The sequence below is a fragment of the Malaya genurostris genome, chromosome 2 (assembly GCF_030247185.1).
Source record: "Malaya genurostris strain Urasoe2022 chromosome 2, Malgen_1.1, whole genome shotgun sequence".
Lineage (NCBI taxonomy): Eukaryota > Metazoa > Arthropoda > Insecta > Diptera > Culicidae > Malaya > Malaya genurostris.
In genome coordinates, this window is record NC_080571.1 from 76,432,895 (window position 1) to 76,459,797 (window position 26,903).

The following is a 26,903-nucleotide window of genomic DNA, read 5'->3' on the forward strand; positions in this document are numbered from 1 at the left end:
TAGGCACTGTACACACTCACTTAAAAGGCATTATCATCTGGTTTAACACTCATTTGTATTCATCCTATCGTTGGTCCCTTAATCCTTCCCACAAATTAGCAATGGCGACAGCAATCAAAACAATCAAATTTCAGATTTTTTCTTAAAAAGGGCCGAATGCCAACTATGAGACAACACACGATATTTTTAGAAACAGTTTGGAATCATTTCGACGCCTAAAAATTTTTGGATAGTTTTCGTTACCTTTCGTTTTAAATTTAAAATTTTACTGTGCAGTTAATTTGAGAACTTGAAAAAATGTAACTATTTAGGCATTAGCCCTTCTAAAACCAAAATTCAGAATCAGAGATGCCATTTATACAGATTTATTTGTTATGTGTAGATTTTTGCGTTCTCATACTGATTTAAATCAGAGTACAGGTTCTATACAGATTTTCTAAATTTAATACAGATTTGTAAAGGTTAATAAAAAGTTAGACTTTTCTCTCTGAGTATCTATTAGTATTTGAATGTAGTACTTCTTTAAAAGTTGATAACTCAACGGACAAATCACACGCTATAATGGAAATTTTTTGTGCAAATATTTGAAGATGAACACTAATGAACATTTATATTAAAATTTTAAACCAATTTGAACTGATTTATTTTACCTTATGATAAAAAAAGATCCGGAATTTTCATTTTAAAATTCTCACGCTTGTCCAATCGGTAAACTTTTATTCTCTCAACGTTGGCAACACTTTTATACACATTCTGTCAAATATTGACGCATATCGTACGATTAGTTTTTGTTTGGCGTCAATACAAAGAAGTTGAAAAATTTTCGTGTGGCGATTTTTATAATGGATGAAAATTTAATCGTACGATATGCGTCAAAATTTGACAGGATGTGTATAAAAGTGTTGAGAACGTTGAGAGAATAAAAGTTTACCGATTGGACAAGCGCGGGAATTTTAAAATGAAAATTCCGGTTCTTTTTTGATCATAAGGTATTAGTGAAAACAGATAGAGCAGACACATATTTTCTATGAAAATATCTGACATCTCTGTGCACAGCCGATGAAACACACACACACTTAACACGTATAACGGAATAAAAACCAGGGCTACTAGATTTGCCACAATGGTTATTTCATTAGTATTTAACACGCTCTTTCTGGTCATATTCGAAGCCGAAACAGTTTTATTGAAATATACATATCAACAATATAATCAAACTAGTCACGGATACCAAAAAAAATCTTGTTGATGATAATTTGAAGAAGGATAACAATTTGAAATGCGAAACCAAATGAGATGAAAACAAAGCACAATCAAGTGAACTAAGTGAAAAACTTTCATCTAATATTTTTGAAGACTTTTATTGCTTGTCGTGTAATGTTTGAAGTTTTTAATCGTTAATTAAACAAGTGATAAGTACACAGTACTAATTATGAAATCATCCAGCATTCAATAGTAATGTAATTGTGTGAAACAGTAATCATGTTTTGAGACGAATCGATTAGTAGATATTCAGAAACATGACGAACTGTAAATCTTGAGACGAACATGTGTTCTAAATTGAAAAGTGAGTTTGCTTTAAATGGAAAAAATGATCACCGAAGAATTTAAAACCATTTCTTCCAATGAGAAAGTGTGACAATAGCTTGAATAGTCATTTTAAAACATTCCACAGTGTGGTTCAGGTCCGTTGTAAGATATTATTCATGTTCAAAGTAATGAGGTGAAGGGATGAGATGGAAATAGGAGCTCAGATGAAATAGGGCGCCATTACCCTAATTGAAAATAAGTTTATTTGACGTTTCGTTACCATTATGAACACGCAAGCGTATGTGCAAATCATTACCGTGAATTGGTATAGCAGAAACATAAATACTACAAGATTGGTCTACGGTCTGGTTTTCGCAACGTAATGAGAACGAAAATGCAACGTAGAAAACGTTTTGTTGACATGAACATTGCAAACTCATAATGGAGTCGCAGGAAGTGTATGAAACATGAAGACAACAAGAATGCTCCTTTTTTTCGAAACAACTTTTTGACTAAAATAAGAGAATCGATCACTAAAAAATTTTAATTCTCATAATATAAGAATTTAAAATAATATCTGTTGCGGCACCTTATAATTCGACTGGCAGCACTGTAGAATAGTTATTGTGGGAATAAAGAACAACGAAAACAATATAATTTACTGTCAAATGATCAAAGCGCAAAAACGTAGCTAGAGTGAATTTGATGAGCATTATTTCTAAAATAGTGAAAATTAGATGAATTAGTGAAGGTAAAGATTGATTCAACTTATTGAAACAAATGAATATAATTTCAATCCAGTTTGCAGGTCGTGACCAATAAAATTATAGCTTTCGGATAGTAATAGCGTAAGGAAGAAAACTATTCATGTAAGAAAAGTGGAAACAAAATGGTGTAATGAATTTTATAATATATTATTATGCTACGAAAACGGTATTCTGTTTTTTTTGAGATCCGAACAATAATAAATAAGAATTTAGGGGATTGATTATGAGCATTTGGAACGTAGGATAATTTCATATCTTTACGAACAGATTTTGATTGAAGGCGCATCAAAAACATCTCGTTAAAATTGAATTGTACATCGTATCAAGTTTGTAATTTTAAATATTATGCTGCAGTTTTATTGTTGATAGAAAAGCGTTCTGGAATCATTCAATGATTACAATGTCGTTTGATGACAAAGTTTCAACTAATTTACTTGAAAAGAAGTTGTTTTTATGATATGGAAAGATAAGTTTTTTTCAGCATGGTATTGAAACGTAGCGTCAACTTATTTTTAAACGATCTCCAATATGTCGCTAGTTACTAGTTAAAACTGCGCCTGTTGAGTCACAGTCAAGTGGTTTGATGTTAGTAACAATCACTCAAACTACTTGTTGGAAATTAGTAAAAAAAAGTTACCGTTACAAAAATTGTTACTTGGTAACATAAACTGTTATGCAGCTACGAAATTAAGATGAAGCGCAAAAATAACTAAGAATTTGCTGATAATGATCTTTCTTCTGGAAGTAATCGTTTTCGAGATAACTGTACAAGAAATTCCGCTACTTAGATTTTAGTTGAATTCAAAGATGGATCAAAAGCAAATGAGCATGAACTTAGCGAGGCATCTCTCGCCGATGATAACGCAAAAAGGTCAATAATTTGTTGCTAATTTGTTTCTAATTAGTTACGGTAATTTTGAATTTGTTGCTCATTTTGTTTTTATTTTTTTGAGTACTTCGCTAAGTTCATATGAAATTAGCGAAGCTCCCTTTCAAATATGCTTCAAAACAAATCGAAGCCCAGTGAATAATTTGTTGCTAATTAGTTACGGTAATTTTGAATTTGTTGTTTTTTTTTTTTGAGTACTTCGTTAAGTTCATATGAAATTAGCGAAGCCCCCTTCCAAATATGCTTCAAAACGCTAATTTGTTACGGTATTTTGGAATTTGTTGCTAATTTTTTTTGTTTCTTTAAGTGCTTCGCTAAGCCCCCATTAAAAATATGCTTCAAAACAAATCGAAGCCTAGTAAATAATTTGATGCTAATTAGCTACGGTATTTTGGAATTTGGTGCTCTTTTTTTTTGTTTTTTAAGTACTTCGCTAAGTTCATATGAAGTTAGCGAAGCCCCCTTCCAAATATGCTTCAGAACAAATCGAAGCCTAGTAAATAATTTGTTGCTAATTTGTTGCTAATTAGTTACGGTAATTTTGAATTTGCTGCTCAATCTTTTATTTATTTCTTTAAGCGCTTCGCTAAGTTCATATGAAGTTAGCGAAGTACAAAAAAAAATGAGCAACAAATTTAAAATTACCGTAACTAATTAGCAACAAATTATTCACCTATTTGCGTTATCATCGGCGAGAGGTGACTCGCTAAGTTCATGCTCATCAAAAGCAAGGTTTTATGATTCTATACGAAATTATGATAGTTCAACTTTCGGTTTTCAGGCATCCGGTTCTGGTTCCGATAGTACTGGGCAGAAAGGTCAAAAACTTCAAAATAAAACTTTTCAGATATGGATTAACAAATTTTCACAACTTAAGATCCAAATGAAAAGTCTTAAGGTTCCATACAAAATTCCTGAACTTACGGTTTCCGGTTCCAAAATTGTGATAATTTTGATGATTACTACTGTGTTATATCATTAAGATGAAGTCGAGTTTGTCTTTCCATCCATGGAAATCAAATGGTTTTTCATACTAAGGACGTGTACAAAGTCCCATTCGAATAGAATTAAGTCGAACCTGATTTTACCACGTTTTCTTCTATTAATATTTGCTTTGTAATATTTCGAGAACCAGATCCTGTAGACTGGAATGTTAGAAGACAAAAAAATTAATCTCTGGAAATCTGATGTCAAAAAGAGGCGAATTTGACTGACTCCTCCGGACTTGTTTTGGTGGGGTCAATTGACAAGCAAAGTGTACGCCAGCAAATCTCAGATCATTGACGAGCTTAAGGAAAACTAGGCTAATAAATGTAGTCACATAATCGATGTTGTTTTTAAAAACCAGAATACGATAAATATAATACAAATCGAAAAATGGCGATTAATCGATTCTTTTGTCACCCTTCAATACTGGAATGCTATTTCTGACAAACACCAATTTCTCAATCATTCCGTTCCAAACTAATTAGTGTATTGTCGTGAGCAAATTTTAATCAGGACAACATCAAACCTGTTTCCAGAATAACTAATCTATTCGTGGAACCGAGTGTTCGGGGCAAGACAATCCTCATCAAACCGGTCTGCATGAAAGAAATGGGCTGTTTTTACAGCTAATTGATGTAGCTCTGTTAGCGACGGTATTCGGAGTTCTTGTAGCAAAACCCTATTTGTATAGATGTTATAGCTCAAAGCTGAAATTATATTTTCTTAACAATTTTACAGCTACTTAAGAAATTTCTTACTCACATTTTAGTCTCCTACTATAATATCTGTCGCGTAACAAAATGATCTTCTTGATCAAAGAAAGCCTAATCTATATTTTTATAAATGAATTTCAGACTTAAATTAATAATATTTCAATAATTCAATAAATCTCTTACTTGATGAAACTCACTTCCAATTCACATACGTATCTAACATGGCTACTACTGTTCGTTTCGTTTCCCGATCGACTGACGTTCATTTGTCATCACGTTGGCTCAATATTTTGGTATTAGCTCCGAGGGGTATCGTCGTTACAGATTGTCCGTAACATTCTCCCCCACGTGTCGCCGGATGGCTTGCAACGGTGTCATCAACTACATCCAACAGGGCTAGCTTAACGACAGGGTACGCCTTCAGCACTAGTCCTCGAAGCCAGCGATTACGAATGCCTTCATCTACTATCAATACAAGGTCACCCTCTTTGATTGGTCTCACATCTTGGAACCACTTCGTTCTTCTGGAAATTGTGGGTAGATACTCCTTCACCCAACGGCGCCAGAATCCATCTAGCGTATGCTGAATGCGGTTCCAGCTACATCTAATCGCAGTGTTTTCCTCAACTGGATCTTTCACCTGCTGCTTCACACCGCGTGAACCCAACATCAAAAAGTGGTTAGGAGTCAACGCCTCACTATCTGCACTGTCTAACGGAACGAACGTGAGAGGACGTGAATTCACCATATGCTCAGCCTCAGCCAGTAGTGTGTTCAATGACTCCTCATCTAACTTGCGTTCTACCGGAATCGTACCCAATGCAGTCTTCACTGATCTAACCATCCTTTCCCAGCAGCCACCCATATGTGGAGTTGCCGGGGGATTGAATCGCCATTGCGTGTGTTCATCTGTAAAGGTGCTGCTAAGCTCGTTGTTCATAATTTTTATCGATTCCTGTGACAGTTCTCTACTAGCACCCTGAAAATTCGTTCCTTTGTCCGAATAAATTTCTTGCGGTGCACCTCTGCGTGCGATGAACCTGCGAATTGCCTTCTTGCAAGAATCGGTTGAAAGAGTTGCAACAATTTCCAAATGTACAGCCCGTATGGTCAAGCAGGTAAAAAGGGCTACCCAGCGCTTCGCAGTACTGCGTCCAATTCGAATCAAATAGGGCCCAAATATATCAACGCCTGTATACGTAAATGGGCGCACAAAGGGAGATAAGCGAGCCTTGGGCAGAGGAGCCATCATAGGAGCAACAGGAACAGCTTTGTATACACGGCACCATTGACAATTCTTTGAAGCTAATCGTACTAAAACTCGTAATCTCGGAATGTTGAATCTTTGTCTTATTTCATTGACCACTGTCTCGTTATTTGCATGATGGAACTGACGATGATAGAAGTTCACAAGTAACTCCGTCACGCGATGGTATCTAGGTAGAATGACTGGATATTTGGAATCGAACGTGGCAAACTCTGCGGATTCTGTTCGGCTCCTGGCTCTAAGAACTTTGCTTTCGTCAAGTGTCGGGCAGAGTTTCAATATGCTGCTTGAATTTTCTATGGGCTTTCGATCTTCGACTGGTAGCTGGCAGTTCTTTATGAATGTAGCAACCTCGTCGGGATAAACATCTGATTGTGCCCTACGCCACAAACCCTGTTCCGCTGTTTGCAATTCCGCACGTGTTAAGTTTTCTGGCCACGGTCGTTGCTCACGGTGCAACGTGCGAGATATAAAACGATAAACATAAGCAGTGGCTCGTAGTAACCTTTCCCATTTGGAAAACCGTTCTAGATGTATCACTGGTTTCATAATAAAGTGACCAAACACAAACGCTGACCGTGTCTCTTCGGCAGCTTGATCCACAATTGCAATGCAATCTTGGGGCCATTTATCTTCATGGTGGTACAGAAACTTATGGCACATGTAGAACTGAGCGTTCGGTTCGAATGATGGTCCTTTCTTAATCCATTTCGTAGCTTCGTCTGCAACGTTTAAGCGCGATGGGCAATATCTCCATTCTACTGCCTTTGACAATGTTAGAATTTCGTTTACACGGAAAGCAACATAGGGTCGATACCGGCGAAGGTCCTTTGATCTAATCCATTGGAGGGTCGTTTTAGAATCCGTCCAAAATACGACTCGCCAAATTGGGAGAGAGTGGCCTTTAGTGATAGTTTCACGCAAACGAGATCCAATGACAGCTGCCTGAAGCTCGAGACGTGGAATAGAAAGTGGTTGTAATGGAGCGACTTTCGTTTTGCATGCTACCAGTGCACACCGAACGTGTTCCTGTTCAACGATACGAAAATAAGACACAGCAGAGTACGCTTTTTCACTAGCGTCAACGAAGATATGAAGCTCTAAGTTTTTCAAATTTTCCGGATGATAATTCTTGAAATAACAGCGTGGGACCTTGACGCTCTCTATCTTCTGTAAAACTGCAACCCACCGTTTCCAGCGACATAAGAGCTCGACGGGTATCGAGTCGTTCCAGTCAATACCTGATCGCCACACATCCTGAATTAATATCTTTCCGTGGATGACAAACGCAGCGACTAATCCGTTTGGATCGTATATACTCATAACCACGCTCAATAATTGTCTCTTAGTCGGGACTATTTCTCCCGCCAACAGCGGCATGTGGTCCTCGCGAAGGGTTAAAGAGAATGAGAACACGTCCTCTTCCGGCAACCACACCATTCCAAGCAATCGTTCCATTCCATTTTCTTTTTCCACAACGAAATTTTTCACAGTCGTAGGTTTAACAGCTCCAATTCTGTTTAACACCGATCGTTCATTCGAAATCCAGTTCCGAATGTGGAATCCGGCTTTCGCGTGGACTTCTGCTACTCCTAGGGCCATTTCAACCGCTTCGTTTACCGTATCGACGCTATCAAGGTAGTCATCGACATAATGTTTATTACGGATTGCATTAGCTACCTTGGGATGATCTGCTTCGAATAGGGTTGCGTTGAGATTTTTAACGTATTGCGAATGAACAGGGGAACATGTCGCGCCAAAGATAGCAACATCAGTTACCATCGTATCAAGAGGTTTCTCCGGTGAATCTCTCCAGTAAAACAATTGTGCACTGCGATCGGCTTCTCTTATCATTACTTGATGGAACATGGCTTCGATGTCCCCACAAATTGCCACTTGTCTCTCTCTAAACTGGAACAGAACAGACAACAATGGTGTTAACAAATCAGGTCCTTTCAGCAGCATGGTATTCAAAGATATGCCGTCGACCTTAGCCGCAGCGTCCCATATAAGCCGTATTTTATTTGGTTTTTTTGGATTTATGACCACACCGAGTGGTAAGTACCAAGTTCTGCGAGGATCAAATCTATCGAGCTCTTCCGCAGTCGCTTTGTGCGCGTATCCCTTTGTCTGAAAATCGACGATTTGTTTCCGAACTTGCTCATATAGCAGCGGGTTTCGCGCTAAGCGTTTTTCTAAACATCTCATCCTTCTTTCTGCCATTGGCCTGCTATCCGGAAATTCAACATAGTCTTGTTTCCAGAGTAGTCCGGTTTCAAACCTTCCATTCTCTAGTCGTCTGGTGGTTTCGAAAAGAATAGAGTTTGCTCGTTGTTCGTCAATGCTTTCCTTACTAGGTGAAGTGACAACGCCAAGACTTTCCACCGCGAAAAAGGTTTTAACATACTCATGGAGATCATTTTCAGTTGAGCTTTCAGATATATGTAACTGCCTGTGTGGAAGTGAAAGTAGTCTCTCTTTCATGTTACCGTAAACGGCCCAACCAAGGCGCGTTTTTGTAGCAATTGGTTCTCCTACCCGTCCTTCTCTCAGCTTCAATGTTGCTAGTAAATGAACGTTGCTTAAACCAATTAGTATCCCAGGTACTGCCGATTGGAAGCTCTGGATTGGAAGCTTTCTCAGATGATCGTATTTGTTTATCATTTCCGTGATATTCATCGTTTGCTTTGGCAATCCAAGTCCATCCACTGTGAATACGTTTGAAGCCATAAAACGTTGCGAACGATTAATACCAGAGATTTCTAGACCTACTTCCAGAGATTCCGCGATATTTTTTGTAACACCCGTCGTCCAGTGAATACAGAGAGACGTTTTCTTTCCTTCCAACCCCAGGGCCATTGCTATCGTACTTTCTATAAGCGTCACCGACGACCCATCGTCGAGAAAGGCGAACGTATCCACTTTTCCATTTTTACCGTATAAGACGACTGGAACTATTCGAAATAGCACCGAGGTGGCATGTTGACGATGCAAATTGAACACAACATTTGGTGTAGACTCGTTTGTTGTTGGATTCATTTGAGGAAGTTCATAATGAAGTAAACGATGATGTCTCTTCTGGCATCCCTTCACTCCGCAAGGTTCGCTCTTACAAGGCCAACGAGTGTGTGGAATCAAACAACGCCTACACAATTTTTTCTCCTTCACAATATTCCAGCGATCGTCTAGCCCTAGGCTGTTGAACTTAGGACAATCACCGGCTATATGATTATCGACGGAGCATATCGAACATGGTTTGATATTATTGCTAAATTGATCAACGTTCTTCTTTTTATTCTTATCCTGTTTCTTGGAAGTTTCTCGATCTACGGTTAAGTGCGTGTTCACGAAACCCTTTTCTTTCAGCTTATTTCGGGGGTCTTCTTTTGATACCTTTGAACTAGGTGTTGCAAACATTGTTACACCACTGGTGGCAGATGCAATTTGCGCCATATAGTCACCGAACACACTAAGGTCAACTTCTGTAAATTGTTGCTGATAGAGCGCCCAATTGAATTTTACGTTTGCTGGAAGTTTATCCACAAGTTCGTGTAGTAGGATAGGGTTTGCTAAATGCTTCTCCATTCCTACTGCTTTTAAGTGCCCACAAAGATTTTGAACCACCATACCAAAAGTCACCAATGAATCTAACTTATCTGCTTTAGGGGAGGGGGCCGCTCTAACTTTGGCGATCATCGTATGAATTATTTGTTCCGGTCGTCCGTACAACAACTTCAATGACGACAATACTTGTGGCACAGTGGATGGATGAAGTAATAGGCTGCTTACTGCTTCCTTGGCACTTCCTTTAAGCGATCGCTGCAGTCGCAGTAGGTTTTCGAAGTCGGAATAACCGCACGTTAATGTCGAGTGGTTGTAGCTGCTTATAAAAAGTGGCCAATCAGCCGGGTCACCTGCAAATATTGGTAATTCCTTGCACACGACGTGTCGGGATGCTATTTGTTGAGAAGTGGGACCTAACGACGGTAGAATCACAGCGGGGGGACACGCTTCGGATGGATGAACATTTTCAAATTTCGGCACTGCCGAAGAAGCAACTAATGGTGAATTCAAAGAGGATGAAAATCGGGTACGACCTCCTACCGGACTTTCAACGGTGGTAGAGGAATGTAAATCGTGGTACTGTGAGGGGTTATCATTCATCTCATCGCTTAACTGATTGGCTCCAGATGGACTTACCGAATGCCGATCAAAAGAAATTGTAAATTTTGTTTTATTATTGTCGTAATCTGCTAATTGATTCTCTGCACGAGATTGCGTTTCTAAATTTTTATTCATACACCGTGTCGTGCCAGATCGGTTGGCTATCTGCTGCTCCAACTTCCATAAACGCTCTAGTTCATTCATCTGCTTTTCTTGGATTTCGTGCTGCAGCTGAAGTTTGCGTTGCCATTCACTATTCCGCTTCGCCTGCTCGCGTTGTTGTTGCTGCAGTTGACGATTTAGCTGCTCTTCGCGTTGATGTTGTAATTGTCTCTCCTTACCGTGTTGATCTTCGAGTTGCTTCACAAGTGCCAGATGGTTTAGTTCCCGCTTCTTACTCTCCTTTTCTTCGTGCGGAATGACCTCCAGCTCGCCCCGCTTCAATTTACTTCGCCATTCATCGAACGCTGATGCAGATACTTTATGAATTTTCGGTTTGCTGTTATCAATCTTTGGTAACGATATCTTCATCATGTTGAGAATAGAATCGACACAAACAGGTGAAACAACAGAGCCTTTGAAACTACTGGAGTTCTCTACAACGGTCGCAATAGAGGCAATCTCATTTATTGTGGCTTCAGACGTTGATATTGTCTGTATAGGAGTTGAATTTATCACTGGTTCCTGATTCGTTTGCTCAGAAACAATAGATGATATTTTAGCTTTTGCTATGGGAGTAGATGTAAAATTTGTGCTCACTAGCTCGACCGTATTTTCACTCAAGGGTTGGACATGATCAGCGCGTTCGGCCATACCTATATGGATGCCTAGACTGGCACTCTCAGTCTGTATTTGCGACTTGACCCAGTTCTCAACCATGTTGGGTGTTTGTTGGCTGTTACTGCTTCGGACACTCAGTTTCTCATCGATATCATCCTGCTGATGGAGAAGTTCGTACTTTTTAGAAAGATACAACCTTTTCCTTTCCAATTGTTCGAGTTTCATTCTTTCCTGTGCGATTTCATCTTGTAGCTGGTGTTCTTCGTCCATTTGTTGCAATTCAAGGGCGATTCGTATTGAACGGGTACTGCTCACATGCGATCCACCAGAATGAACGGATTTAGGTTTTAAGGGCGTACAAGTTCGACACATAAAAGGCTTTTTGTGTGCGGTTGCAGTAGTAACGTTCGCACAAGAAAAATGATAATATAACTCGCATTTCGTGCAACTAATCATATACAACTCTGCATCATTTGGCCTTTCGCATCCTGCGCAATCGTTTCTATTGCCTCGCTCGGTCTCGATGGTAGATATATCGAATGACGATGCTGCATTATCGGAGGTAGTCTGAGGTTGAAGGTTAGGTGCCTCACGTGCTGCTTTAGTCATAGAACGAGTCTGGCGAATAATCGACTTGTGCATGATGTCGAACGTAAAATCTTTGAGTTTTTGTTAGCGACGGTATTCGGAGTTCTTGTAGCAAAACCCTATTTGTATAGATGTTATAGCTCAAAGCTGAAATTATATTTTCTTAACAATTTTACAGCTACTTAAGAAATTTCTTACTCACATTTTAGTCTCCTACTATAATATCTGTCGCGTAACAAAATGATCTTCTTGATCAAAGAAAGCCTAATCTATATTTTTATAAATGAATTTCAGACTTAAATTAATAATATTTCAATAATTCAATAAATCTCTTACTTGATGAAACTCACTTCCAATTCACATACGTATCTAACATGGCTACTACTGTTCGTTTCGTTTCCCGATCGACTGACGTTCATTTGTCATCACGTTGGCTCAATATTTTGGTATTAGCTCCGAGGGGTATCGTCGTTACAGATTGTCCGTAACAAGCTCGTTCACTTACCGGAAGGTTAGCGTTAGCTGGCCGTAGATTTTGGCATCGTTGATGATTTTTGGATCGATGTAGAGGACACCTCTCAGCGGCTCGATGACTCCTTTGCGGGCCACCAGTTCCCGGCTGCCCAGGTACAGTGTCAGAAGTTGGTTGGATGAGGTTTTCTTGTAGACTCTGTAGGGATAAATGAAAATATTGAAGAGAAAAACATTGAATAAGTCGTACATTGACCATGAAGTGGTTGATTTTTTTTTATTGATCTAAGTTCGATAAAGCGAGCTTAACAAAAACTATCTCAAATACTCGAAATATGAAATAATACAGAAGATACCTCTATTTTGGGTAATTTCAGCAAAGATAAAGGTGCTCTATTAATACATATTTAAAAATGTTGATGGATAGAATAAATTCAGAAATCCTGTAAAAACCGCTTAAACAGTCTTTAGTAGTAATGTTCGTCTGTTTAATTTCATACGTTAGTATTTACATTTCTTTACGCTGAATTTGTGTTTTGTAAAATACTGAACATTGACGTTCTTGAAATATGAAATATAAAATACTTGTGTCAAATGGAAAACAATACCCTGGTTTTGATTATCATCTGCATTCAATTCTACTTGTTATTTCATTCTCGTAATTCAATAGTCAACGTACGTAAGATTTTACTATATTGTTTTGATATTTTGTTTTCATTGTCGCAACATAATTAAAATGTTTTATGAGAATATGTTACAATTACAATATGTTAAAAAAAAGGCAGAGCACTAACTAGCCATGGCTTAGGAGCTAACTAAAAAAATCACTTCCAAAGAGAATAACTGGTGCAAGTTAGATTAAAGTAGTCGATCGCGTTCAGAAATTAAACCAAATGGAACTTGAAAGAAGACGAAATATTGTACTTAAATAAGAACCTACTACGAAACCCTGAACGTAGAGAGAAATCAGCGAAACTACAAAAAATTACACGCGGTTACGAGACACAACCGATCACAATGTCAATAAATATGCACAAATAACCTTTTCTAAGGTATTATCATATCACATCGAGTGCAAGTTATTTATTCTTATTGAAGAATCCGATAAGCGTCACCACGAGATAGCGTCATGGTGATGCTTTTGACATATCCTATGTGTTTAGTAAATTTTTAAACGATTTTTCCAATTCACTTGAGTTTGAACGAATGCCGATAGTAAAATCTTACAAAAATGGATGAAAAAAGATTATTCTGTCGTTGTCATCACACGTATGATTTAAAACTGTATTATATTATTTGAATTCTGAATGGAATTATGACTTCACATGTAGTATTGATTCAGGTAATAAAACATGTATAAATAGACAAATAAAATTAATTTCGATTACGATTTATCCCTAAATCCAACCATAAAAACTAAGAATTTCCCAGCACTTAACCTCACTTCTTCGAATTTGATAATTCATATTATGATTTCTTCATGAATAATATTCAAACATGCCAAGGAATGTTACTGAGTCATTAGGGATCAAGAGTAAACCAAGTTTACTTGTGTTGGTAGTTTGTGTATTACGTACATTTTATTTGGAACGTATGTCCACAGATAACAGATATACAGGCTCGAACAAAATTTTTCAAAATCCTGTGTGAATTTTAAATTTGCTATACGTTGGAAACACTACTGTCACCTACTCGTCTGTTCGCCGCGATCTTTTAACAACGTTCCGGAACGATAACAAAATCCTCCTGCCTGTTATCGAACTATTTCAACTACAACAATTTCAACACTTATCACACGATTTCCCTAAGTGTTAAAGACAGCTTTATCTCCATGTCGCATAAATTACACGAGAATTCGATCGAAATAAAACAAAAATAAACTTGTCATTTTAACCAACAGCAAAACAACAATCAAGGATGAAGTGAATGTTGCACCCAAAATTGTGCTGGCAAATTGTGTCGATCGTGGTGACATCTACAAGTGTTCTCCACGCTGATTGAGCAAATTTTACACACAGTTCATATGTGAGCCTGTATATCTGTTATCTGTGGTATGTCATAGATCTATGTATTTATATATGTAGTGCAACCAGTTTATCAAAGTGGCACGATTGAGTTTCAAACAAACTTTATTAAAAAAAATTCTCAAATTCTCAAATGAATGTTAGGCCTGACTTTTTGGATGAAATATCAGTTTTGATCAATTTTTTACCAACGTTTGATGGAAAATTGCTTACATTTTTTAAATGTAGATTTTAATTCCCTAATAAAAAAGTCAACAACACTGCTTCAATGCATTTGAATTAGATTGTGCTACACAAAATAAACAAAACTAGATATTTTCAGTTACAAAAGCAGTTAGTTTTACGACAACATTCCATATCCATTGCCTTTCGCGCGTTGAATTAAAGGTTCCTATTTTGCAGATTCACTTATAGAAGGTACGTAAATCTTTATATCGCAATAATTTCTGCAAGAGGATATCCATATAGGAATGTGTTTGTTGCTAATCAAATGTTTTAGTGGAAGTAAGCTGAAACTGAAATAATTTTTCTCGAGCAGTTTTAAGGAAAACTGAAGAGTTTTAGACTAAGATTTTCGTTTTTCTTGAATTGCTATTTTAAGCAGAATGAACTGATTGGTTTATTTTTCAACCGTATTTATTGATTTATTGATTAAAATCAGGAAAATAAGTGCCGAAATTTGTTTTTACGCACACATTGTTGACATTCTCATACGCTTGCAAAGAGTCTTGCTTCTTAAATTATCAACAAGTTTTTTTTTTTCCAAATTTGATTCATGAAATGAAATCTAAAAAACCAGTAATTTTTTTCAAATCTTCAAGAAGAATCTGAAAACTATCATCATCGCTTAGTTCAAAGCTCACCACTTGAGCAGTGTAGCTATCGCAGAAGAGTTGGCTGGATTCTTCAATTGGCAATTAAAACGCAGAATTAATTTTACTTAACACGCCATGTAAGTCTTATTATTTGAACCTTTTTGCCTTTCTAATATAGAAAGGTTATGCAATCACTGTGAAAACCGACTTTTGAACCGAGGCCCGGAGGGCCGAGTGTCATATGCCATTCGACTCAGTTCGTCGAGTTAGCAAAATGTCTGTGTGTGTATGTGTGTGTGTATGTGCGTATGTGTGTATGTAATGTTTTTTTGCACTAACTTTTCTCGGAGATGGCTGAACCGATTTTCACAAACTTAGATTCTGATACAAAATTCCTGAATATTATTTGGATCCGACTTCCGGAATTATGGGGTAAAATGTGCAAAAAATTGTGAAAATAAGTGCACTAACTTTTCTCAAAGATGGCTGAACCGATTTTCACAAACTTAGATTCAAATAAAAGGTTTTGAGGTCCCATAAAAAATTCCTGAATATTATTTGGATCCGACTTCCGGTTCCGGAGTTATGGGGTAAAATGTGCAAAAAATAGAAAATATGTGTTCTAACTTTTCTCATAGATGTGGTCCCATGCTTAATTCCTAAATTTCAACCTTAAAAAAAATTCTAAATCTACCTCAAATCTTTTCCAATTGATAGTTTTTATCAGTAGACGGTCAAACAAACCGATTTCGGTTATTCTTTTAAGAATCGAAGAAAATTATTTTGGAGAATACCGCAGTATTATATATGATAGTATGATTGATATGAGAAAGGCATCATTACACCACTAGGTGGATTAAAACCGGTAGCGACACCAGCACAAATAAAAAATGAAACTAAGAAAAGGTGAGTTCACGCATATTTTTTGAGAACGGCCAACTTCCAGTTTTGAAAGAAATTGCAAGCGAGCTATGAAAGATAGTGTATTAAATTTTACACCAGACGAAAGAGAAAACTTTTCTCTTCCGTTTACTATTATGACTTACTCTCAGTTAGTGCCGAGTTATTCGAAATTTTGCGACGGCAATTCAAACGCGCCATTCAATCGCAGCGCATTCTGTGTGTTTGAAACCCTTCGCTCCTGTTACTTTTATAAATGAAATTCATATCAAAAAGCTTTTTATTGCTAATGCATGAACATCATCATCGGTACCAAACAGCTGGAATTAAAACAGTCTGCTGGAAGTAAATCAATGATCGAATTTGAAGCATAAAATTTTTCGCATACCTGAAAGATTACGATTCATTAAAATTTTCTAATTTGTCACCAAATCTTCGTCCTAAGCAAGGTTAACTTTATCACAACACCGCTGTTAGATAAACACTTGTTATCATAAATTTTCTCAAATCGAATGAACACAATTTCACCAAACGCTATAACCATCGATGTTATTTTCATTGACTAAAAAAGTTGTTCATTTTGCATTGCGATTATTATTTTGCTTTCAACTGTTTCCGGCATTTGACAGCATTCAAAACAACATATTTTTCAACTACTTGAATATATGCAAATCAAAAAACCATATTGGTTGAATCAAAAAGAAATTAGTTGAATCAACTATCGCAAAAATCCAAAACTGCGATATCGCAATTTTATGACCGAAGGGTTCTCCGTGCACGTACGTCGAACACGCATATTAAAATTAAAGCCGCTGGTACGATGCGAACGGCACGTAATATAAACTTGTAATATGTCCACTTGCTGATGTGCACAATCAATCTTCTCTACAGCATTATCGAAACGCACGAACCAGTGCAAACCGGTTCGATACTGAACATCGCAAACCGATCCGTTGACTATTCATGGAGCGGACGACAAAGCGAATTTTTCATAATTTCGCTTCGCATGAAGGCAGGCGTTGACTAGGAAAAAGAATGTTACAGAGCATATATTTATAGATTCTGTTTTGAGCGATAGTTCATACTGTGCAGATCGACTGGTTGGAAAAGCTGTTTTGATTCCGTTTTCAAGAATGTGGCTGACAAATCAATACAGATGTCCTTTCAAGAAAATACAATTGCTATCACTTTACTTTAGCAGCAATTTTTAGGCGTTAGACGTTTTTAATTATGTTGCCATGAACTGTCCGAAAATACATTACTTGCAGATGAAATTAAAACACTTATACCTATACAGTACATGGGAAACTTGTTTTACAATTAACTGTTATGTTCTTCTGCATACTTTCACTTACATGAAACGGCCAATACGTAACTGACATAAGCGACATTTATTTACCATTGAAAATATTCAATATGAAACGTTTCTGGTGAAATGAAGAGGATTTTTGTTCTGCATATGGCTGTCTTCGTTCTCCGCCAAGTGACAGCATTTCGTTTACTTGAATGGTTATGACTAAATCAAGAGATATGCTTTTTTTTGTTTATTTTTTGGGAGCAGGGAAAAGCCCGATGGAGATGAAACTTGGCAATCTCTCTCTCCAGCAGGCATAAAACCTCCTCATCTTTCGTATCTAAGCAAAGTCAAAGCAAAGTACTGGCATTACATTCCTGTAGTGGAATTTGGCCTTTCTGTTTCAACAGACTTCGCAGCCGATTCTTAGTGTACAGAATCATTGCATGGCTAGTACTATGGATCCTACTGACACTAAGAATCCTTCCAGGTCGGGGCTCGAACATACGACAACTGGCTTATAAGACCAGCGTCTATTGCATTGAACCGCCAACCAACGGCGGGCTTTCGTATCTACAGATTACAATGATCCAACAGATACAATAAGGCTTAACACTAACAATAAAAACTTATAATTAAAACTATACCTATAACCCTATATCTAGTTGATGACACCAAGCACTACATGGCAGCAATAGTGTTCTTGCTTCAACTGGCGGAGAAAAAGGGATAGGTAAATGGATGATGAAGGTAGGTGGAGGGGGTGGAAAGTAAGCGTGGTCGAACAACGGGGTTAGAATCGGCATGTAGATCTAATTAGTGGTCGAAAAGATGGTTGAAGACGGAGAGAAAGACGGGGTTAGAATCGGCAAGTAGATCTAATTAGTAATCGAAAAGATAGTGGAAGACAGAGGAAAGAAGGAAGTGCGAGCGGGTTAGTATTTGCAAGCGAATCTGATAAGTTTCCAATAGAAATAAAAAAGACGAAGAAAATGAGAAGGGAAGCGAAAGGGTAAGTATCATCGAGTGAATCTGAGTAGTTTCCAACAATGATGGGAGAAATTTTTGTATTTTTGTTCAATCATCACTAGGTTGAACAAAAATACAAACGGTTACAGACAAATCCTTATCCAAAGTTAATCTGACAAGTGGCAATGAAACAATCGTTTGATCATATTTCGGGATAGATGAAAGTCGAAAACATTGGAGCAGCTAGTTAAATAAATAACATTTTAGTTGAAACAAGCAGGGCGTGAAACAACAATTTAAAAATTGTAATTTTGTGATCTGCGGGTTCTCCGTGCACACTTTTTTTTTTAATCGGTCAAGCACCTTTCGAAGACGTTTCTGTCCACTCAGTTTTCTCGTAGATGGTTATCTCATTTTCCATAAGTTTAGACTCGTTTGAAAGCTACTACTGGGTCATTGATCCGGTTCGGAGATGAATTCGCTAACATTTCCGATTCCGACGGTATACACCCAAACCTCCGTTTACGAACACTTTTTATACGTTACCTCTTTTTACGTACCTCTTTTTACGAACCAAATCCCAAATAACGTAAACTTTTTTTACGAACCTACCTCGTAAAAAGAGGTTTTGTCATTCATCGAAAGCGATTTCCATGGAAACTACTACAATATGGGTATTTTTGGAACGGGTTTAAAGAGTAGATTCCGGAAAATGATGTTTGAGGTATTTTGGAAATCCAAGATGGCGACTTCCGGTTGATTGATATTCCTTGAAAACCCTTGCAAAATGGGTATTTTCGGAACGGAATTGATGAGTAGATGTCGGAAAATGATGTTTGAAGTGGTTCTGAAATCCAAGATGTTGATATTCCTTGAAAACCTTTACAATATGGGTATTTTCGGAACGTGGTTAATGAGTAGATATCGGAAAACGATATTTAAGGTGGTTCTTAAATTCAAGATGGCGACTTCCGGTTGATTGATATTCTTCGAAAACCCTTACAATATGGGTATTTTCGGAACGGGGTTAATTAGTAGATGTCGGAAAACGATATTTGAGGTGGTTCTTAATTCTAAGATGGCGACTTCCGGTTGATTGATATTCCTTGAAAACCCTTGCAAAATGGGTATTTTCGGAACAGAATTGATGAGTAGATATCGGAAAATGATGTTTGAAGTGGTTCTGAAATCCAAGATGGCGACTTCCGGTTTGTTGATATTTCTTGAGAACCCATACAAATACAGGTATTTTCGGAACGGAATTGATGAGTAGATGTCAGGAAACGATGTTTGAGGTAGTTTTGAAATCCAAGATTGCGACTTCCGATTTGTTGAGATTCCTTGAAAACCCTTACAATATGGATATTTTCGAAACGGTATAATGTTTTAAAGGAATACCAATTTAAAGAAAATGGCAAAATTTTTCAAAAGATACTAATAAACCGGAAGTCACTGTTTCGCATTTCAAAACCACCTCAAATATAATTTTACGACGTCTGCTTTTAAATCTCTTTCCGAAAGTACCCATATTGTAAGGGGTTTCAAGGAAAATCAACAAATCGGAAGTCGCCATCATAGATTTCAGAAACACTTCAAACATCGTTTTTCGACATCTACTCATCAATTCCGTTCCGAAGACACCCATATTGTAAAGGTTTTCAAGAAATATCAAGAAACCGGAAGTCACCATATTGGATGTCAGAACCACCTCAAACATCGTTTTCTGATATCTACGCATCAATCCCGTTCCGAAAATGTCCATATTGTAAGGGTTTTCAAAGAATATCAACAAACCAAAAATAGCCATCTTGAATTTCAAAACTACCTCAAACATCGTTTTCTGACATCTACTCATCAATCCCGTTCCGAAAATACCCATATTGTAAGGGTTTTCAAGAAATAATAAGAAAAAGGAAGACGTCTTCTTGAATTTCAGAACTGCCTCAAACATCGTTTTCTGATATCTACTCATCAATCCCGTTCCGAAAATATCCATATTGTAAGGGTTTTCAAGGAATATCAACAAACCGGAAGTCGCCATCTTGAATTTCAAAACTACCTCAAACATCGTTTTCTGACATCTACTCATCAATCCCGTTCCGAAAATACCCATATTGTAAGGGTTTTCAAAAAATAATAAGAAACCGGAAGTCGCCATCTTGGATTTCAGAACTGCCTCAAACATCGTTTTCTGATATCTACTCATCAATCCCGTTCCGAAAATATCCATATTGTAAGGGTTTTCGAGGAATATCAACAAACCGGAAGTCGCCATCTTGAATTTCAAAACTACCTCAAACATCGTTTTCTGACATCTACTCATCAATTCCGTTCCGAAAATAGCCATATTGTAAGAGTTTTCGAGGAATATCTACAAACCGGAAGTCGCCATCTTGGATTTCAGAACTACTTCGAACATCGTTTTCCGACATCTACTCATGAATTCCGTTCCGAAGATACCCATTTTGCAAGGGTTTTCAAGGAATATCAATCAACCGGAAGTCGCCATCTTGGATTTAAGAACCACCTCAAATATCGTTTTCCGACATCTACTCATTAACCCCGTTCCGAAAATACTCATATTGTAAGGGTTTTCGAGGAATATCAACAAACCGCAAGTCGCCATCTTGAATTTCAAAACTACCTCAAACATCGTTTTCTGACATATATTCATCAATTCCGTTCCGAAAATACCTATATTGTATAGGTTCTCAAGGAATATCAACAAACCGGAAGTCGCCATCTTGGATTTCAGAACCACTTCAAACATTATTTTCCGACATCTACTCATTAATTCCGTTCAGGAAATACCCATTTTGCAAGGGTTTTCAAGGAATATCAATCAACCGGAAGTCGCCATCTTGGATTTAAGAACCACCTCAAACAACATTTTCCGACATCTACTTATAACCCCGTTCCGAAAATACCCATATTGTAAGGGGTTTCAAGGAAAATCAACAAATCGGAAGTCGCCATCATAGATTTCAGAACCACTTCAAACATCGTTTTTCGACATCTACTCATCAATTCCGTTCCGAAGACACCCATATTGTAAAGGTTTTCAAGAAATATCAAGAAACCGGAAGTCACCATATTGGATGTCAGAACCACCTCAAACATCGTTTTCTGATATCTACGCATCAATCCCGTTCCGAAAATGTCCATATTGTAAGGGTTTTCAAAGAATATCAACAAACCAAAAATAGCCATCTTGAATTTCAAAACTACCTCAAACATCGTTTTCTGACATCTACTCATCAATCCCGTTCCGAAAATACCCATATTGTAAGGGTTTTCAAGAAATAATAAGAAACCGGAAGACGTCATCTTGAATTTCAGAACCGCCTCAAACATCGTTTTCTGATATCTACTCATCAATCCCGTTCCGAAAATATCCATATTGTAAGGGTTTTCAAGGAATATCAACAAACCGGAAGTCGCCATCTTGAATTTCAAAACTACCTCAAACATCGTTTTCTGACATCTACTCATCAATCCTGTTCCGAAAATACCCATATTGTAAGGGTTTTCAAAAAATAATAAGAAACCGGAAGTCGCCATCTTGGATTTTAGAACTGCCTCAGACATCGTTTTCTGATATCTACTCATCAATCCCGTTCCGAAAATATCCATATTGTAAGGGTTTTCGAGGAATATCAACAAACCGGAAGTCGCCATCTTGGATTTCAGAACCACTTCAAACATCATTTTCCGACATCTACTCATCAATTCCGTTCCGAAGATACCCATATTGTTAGGGGTTTTAGGCAATCTCAATAAACCGGAAGCCGCCATCTTGGATTTTGAAACGAGCCCAAACATCATTTTCTTGCACTTACTCTTCACATCCGTTCCGAAAATAACCATATGATGCGCGGTTTCCACAATAATCACACAAAACTTTTTTTACGAAGTAAATTCCAAATAACGTAAACTTTTTTTACGAACCAAATCCCAAATAACGTAAACTTTTTTTACGAACCAAATTCCAAATAACGTAAACTTTTTTTACGAACTACCTCTTTTTACGAACCCCCGTTTAGTTCGTAAATGGAGGTTTCGGTGTAATGGTATAAGTGACGTAAAAGACAAAACTCGTTACCGCTCAGTTTTCTCGAATATTGTGATCCGATTTTAATAGTTTTAGGCTCACGAGACTAATATTGTGCTATGGATCAAGTCCGAAAATCATATAGCTGAAACTTCAAGTTTCTGAAATATAATCGCACAAGTGACGTAACCGACAAATATTTATTTTTTTCCTATCCGCACAACTGTTTCAGGAAGTGACCTATGATCTTGTTCAAATGTATTATTGCTTATGGTTCTGGTTTGAGGAATATCGTGAAGTACCCAAAACAATCTGAATGAATTTGTATCAAAATTGAACAAAATTGAATTGAAATTCGTGTCGAAAGCTATCTTAACTAAAAAGGTAAAAAATGTTTTAAGAAGACTGTATCTATGACAAAAGAAAGGTACTAACTAATTCACCACTAGGTGAATAAAGAATAGGTTTTTACCTCAGTGTTGCTCGAAAGAATTCGTTGCGATTGATTGAAACGTGTTGTTTGAGAAACAGTACTGATTTTAAAACGGGAAGCTTGGAACTTTCTACACAGAATGAGAAAATTCTCGAACATGATATCAGTTCTTCAAAAAGACAATAATCCAAAATACCGAAACTGGTATCACTTTCTTTTATATCCACTCTCTTTTAATGATTCAATTACTATATCACTATTCATTTTAATTAATTGATTACAATAAGATTTTCGCACGATTCCCCGATCCGCGATCTAAGCTGCTAGTGGCATGACCAAGTCCAATGAAAATCCTTCAGTATTGGGTCTGATTTAACGAACACTGTAGAAATAGCCCGAACAGGAAACATTCCTGATGCGGAAGATGCTTTGGCCAGGTACTTTCACATAGCTTGTAGCAAATTCCTTCGGGGCCACAACAGAGCGAAGTTAAGCATCGCGGTTTTTCCCTCCCTTTCCCGGTGCGATGTGCTGCTACCCATGCAATTGCAATCGCTGCCTGAAGTAATTTCCGGCACTGAATTCAATTATGTATTGCATCACAGAGGCGATATGAGCCACGACGCTCTTCGGCTGCTCGTACAACCCATTCTCATAGCGCCGGAGGGAATTGTCCAAGCCAATTCCACTCAAGCAAAGTGTTTCACCAGTGTGCCAGTGGATGCTTGTGGGGTTCATTCTTCTGAACAATACGGCAGACTGGTACTACATTCCACCCCGGAACATGATACTCTCGGAGGGGCTGACTGACAGAAGATACACCATGCAGAGGACTAGTTGTGACATTATTAACCTTGACTGGTTGTTTTTTGTTGTTTTGAACCAGAATGATCAGCATGTGAGAACGAGTCATGCAATTTGAAAATCAGAACACACTCTCTCTATGAAATGATCCAATATTTATGAACGGGAAACAGCAACCACTTCTGAGAATTCTATGATCAACATATGGGAATACGGAGCTTCCAGATGATGGTGGTGGGACAAAAGAGTGCGGTGTAGCGCTCTTGGTAAATACTTTTGTGGCATCGATGAAGGAAATCCTGGAAAAGCGGATTAACACACTTACTCGGGCATTGTGCTAGAGTGCATGGGCATCATCAGGATGCATAGAAGTGTTCAGTGTTCGTGTACACTTTCCTGGGATTTGAGCTCATTCTTGCAAAAACATGATATGCACATTGTTGTCAATTGTGTTGCAGCACGTATTCAGAGTGCCGTAAAGTATAACTGGCAGATTACAACGCATTGTTATTTCCTGGTGGTTTTCGGTTATGTTCTTCGTTAGGTAGAATACCGCGCGGTAATTTTTTTGTTACAAGGTGAGTAAGTTGAAGATTGCAATTCTTTTGCCTACAGGTAATGGAATGCAATGTTCTGCTATTAAAGTTTCAAGACGGTCACTAGAATAGATTGTTTTGGTTTCACTTGTATTCTTCAATGGATATTTTGTCATTGAAACTTTTAGATATTTAGGTGATATCATGATACTAATAATAGTTTTTATCTTACTCTGAAATATTTTCTGTGTTCTACAGGGAATTGTTTCTATAGATATTTTTCCATGAATAGGATTAAAATGCTGTGTTGCATTAAAACAGATCACTACTTTTATTCCGCCAGCATCTCATCTTTTAAGCTAACGGTACTTCACCCAGGGTCAGGGTCATTTTGCCGAAAGAGCAATTTCTAATACACACATTATTGATTAAAAAAAAAATTACTTTGGCTTTCTGCGAAACGGTTTTTGGCGTAATGACTTTCGGTGAAAAGAGCCTTTCGGCGAAGTGGCATCAGGTGAACCAACTTTCGGTGAAATGGCATTCGGCAAAACGACTTTCGGTGAAATAATCCGCTCCCCTTCACCAAGCCAAGAAAATATTGTTTTGCATCTGCCGGAAGGGTATTTCACACAGAGAAGGACGCCACCAGTAAACTATGAACTGGAATGTTTGATTACATGCGTTATAATGAAAGTTTGAATGTCTGTCCTAAAAACGACAAATTTCGCGTTACATCATATTTGGAGTTATCTGGAGTGCCTCAGATTCTAATGAAATCTTCTGTACATGTAGACTTCTTTATAAAAAAAACCATTTTGCATACTTTTTTTTCTCCCAAGTTCATCGAGACTGTGTTTTGAAAAGGATCAGACTCTTTTTACCATTTTTGCCTTTCTTATATAGAAAGGTTATGCAATCACTGTGAAAACCGACTTTTGAACCGAGGCCCGGAGGGCCGAGTGTCATATACCATTCGACTCAGTTCGTCGAGTACGCAAAATGTCTGTGTGTGTATGTGTGTGTGTATGTGCGTATGTGTGTATGTAACGTTTTTTGCACTAACTTTTCTCGGAGATGGCTGAACCGATTCTCACAAACTTAGATTCAAATGAAAGGTCCTGTGGTCCCATACGTAATTCCTGAATTTCATCAGTATCCGACTTCCGGATCCGGAAATATAGGGTAAAGTGTGTTAAAAATTTTATACCATCACTGAAAAGAGCAAAAAACCGTAAAAAGTTTTCTAAATCGACCTCAAATCTTTTCCAATTGATAGTTTTTATCAGTAGACGGTCAAACAAATCTATATCGGTTATTTTTTTAAGAATCGAAGAAAAATAATTTTTAAGAATACCACAGTTTTATATAGGATTGATATGAGAAAGGCATCATTACACCACTAGGAGGATTAAAACAGGTTTTTAAATGGCTATAAACAATGGCACAAATCATACTAATAAACGTAGCGTAGGTATAGAAAGGTAAGAGAATTGCTGGAAACCCCGACTCAGGTCGACGAGATCGGAAAATGTTTGTGTGTACCTTTCAAAGATTATGCTTATCGCTTAATTTTTTCGGAGACGACTGAACCGATTTCAACAAGCTTAGGCTCTTTTTTTTAGGGGTTAGCCAAATTTTGTGTGTCAAAGACGAAACGTAAAAATAATAAAAAAGGTTATGTGCACTGAATTTGGCTATCCCCTAAATGACCAAACCTGCATCGGCCAGAAATAGTCGAAAATCCGTTTTCGTTCGGCACGTCAGAAAAGACATTGCACTCCGTTGCAAAACAAAAAGTGTTCTGTAAGTAGCAGAAACTTTACGTCTGCTTAGAGGTTCAAATTGAACTGCCGAGTTTAGCACTAAGCAGTTCAATTTGAACTGCTCTGCACTGATGAGTCAAAGACGAAACGTAAAAATAATAAAGCTTAGGCTCGTTTGAAAACTGCTATTGAGTAACTCAACGCCAAATCGTCCAGAAATTGCAAAATTTTGGCACGAGCCTCTTCAATTGGCATGGAACTTTGCATGTGTGGTCGGTATGGCAGATAAAGTATTATTATCTATTGGTATTGAGATTTTTTTTACTCATATCTAATTTTTGAAAAGGGCGTATGTGTTTTAAGCTACATTATTTTTAAGCAATAACTTCTAATAGAAATACACACTGAGATTATAAAATATAAAATTACTGTTTAAAAAAATTGTAGAGGTGATCAACGAAAAAGTTTGTTGAAGAAATACTTTTTAACCTTTTTCGATAAATGATGGTTTCTCAGGAATAAATGTGTCTGAGCCAATATTAATCTCCAAGCTGCGCTCAATGTAAAAGTTCACAGAGAGCTACTTCCTAAATGCAGTCATTTTCGAGATATAAGAGAAACAAAATATGTATATACCTTTTGCCTTTCTCTATAAAAAGATATTAGAATTGCTGGAAAAACCGACTTTCGAACGGAGCCTCGGAGACCTATAATGTTATATACCATTCGACTTAGTTCGACGAGATCGGAAAATATCTCTGTGTGTGTGTGTGTGTGTGTATATATATGTGTGTGTGTATGTGTATGTGTGTGGGTGTGTGTGGGTGGGTGGGTCTGTATGGTGTGTAAGAGGTCGAGATCTCAGAGATGCCTGGACCGATTTTGATTGAACTAGTCGCAAATGAAAGGTCTCCCTATCACCCAGAACGCTATTGAATGGTTTTGAGATCGAATGTTTACTTTTTGAATTATACGAAATTTTTTAAAGTATCTGTCACACGACTTTCCCCCCTATTCCAGCAGTAGGAATTTTATGCATTGTATGACAAATATTGTCGATTATATTTCTTGTTTGGGAGCAACGTGAAACGCGATTTGTATACTATTACATACAATTGTTTCTAAGTAGTAAAAATACTGTGTACAGCATCCTTT

General features: G+C 37.5%; 1 protein-coding gene across 3 annotated transcripts in view; it reads right to left on the reverse strand.

Moving 5' to 3' along the window:
* LOC131428522 (arrestin homolog) overlaps positions 1–26,903 on the reverse strand; it is a 365,484-nt gene that overhangs the window by 110,870 nt on the left and 227,711 nt on the right. For all 3 annotated transcript variants that reach the window (XM_058592519.1, XM_058592517.1, XM_058592518.1), the window contains one exon: positions 12,191–12,355. In XM_058592519.1, the coding sequence (XP_058448502.1) occupies positions 12,191–12,355 (165 nt within the window). The remainder of the gene's footprint in view (positions 1–12,190; positions 12,356–26,903) is intronic.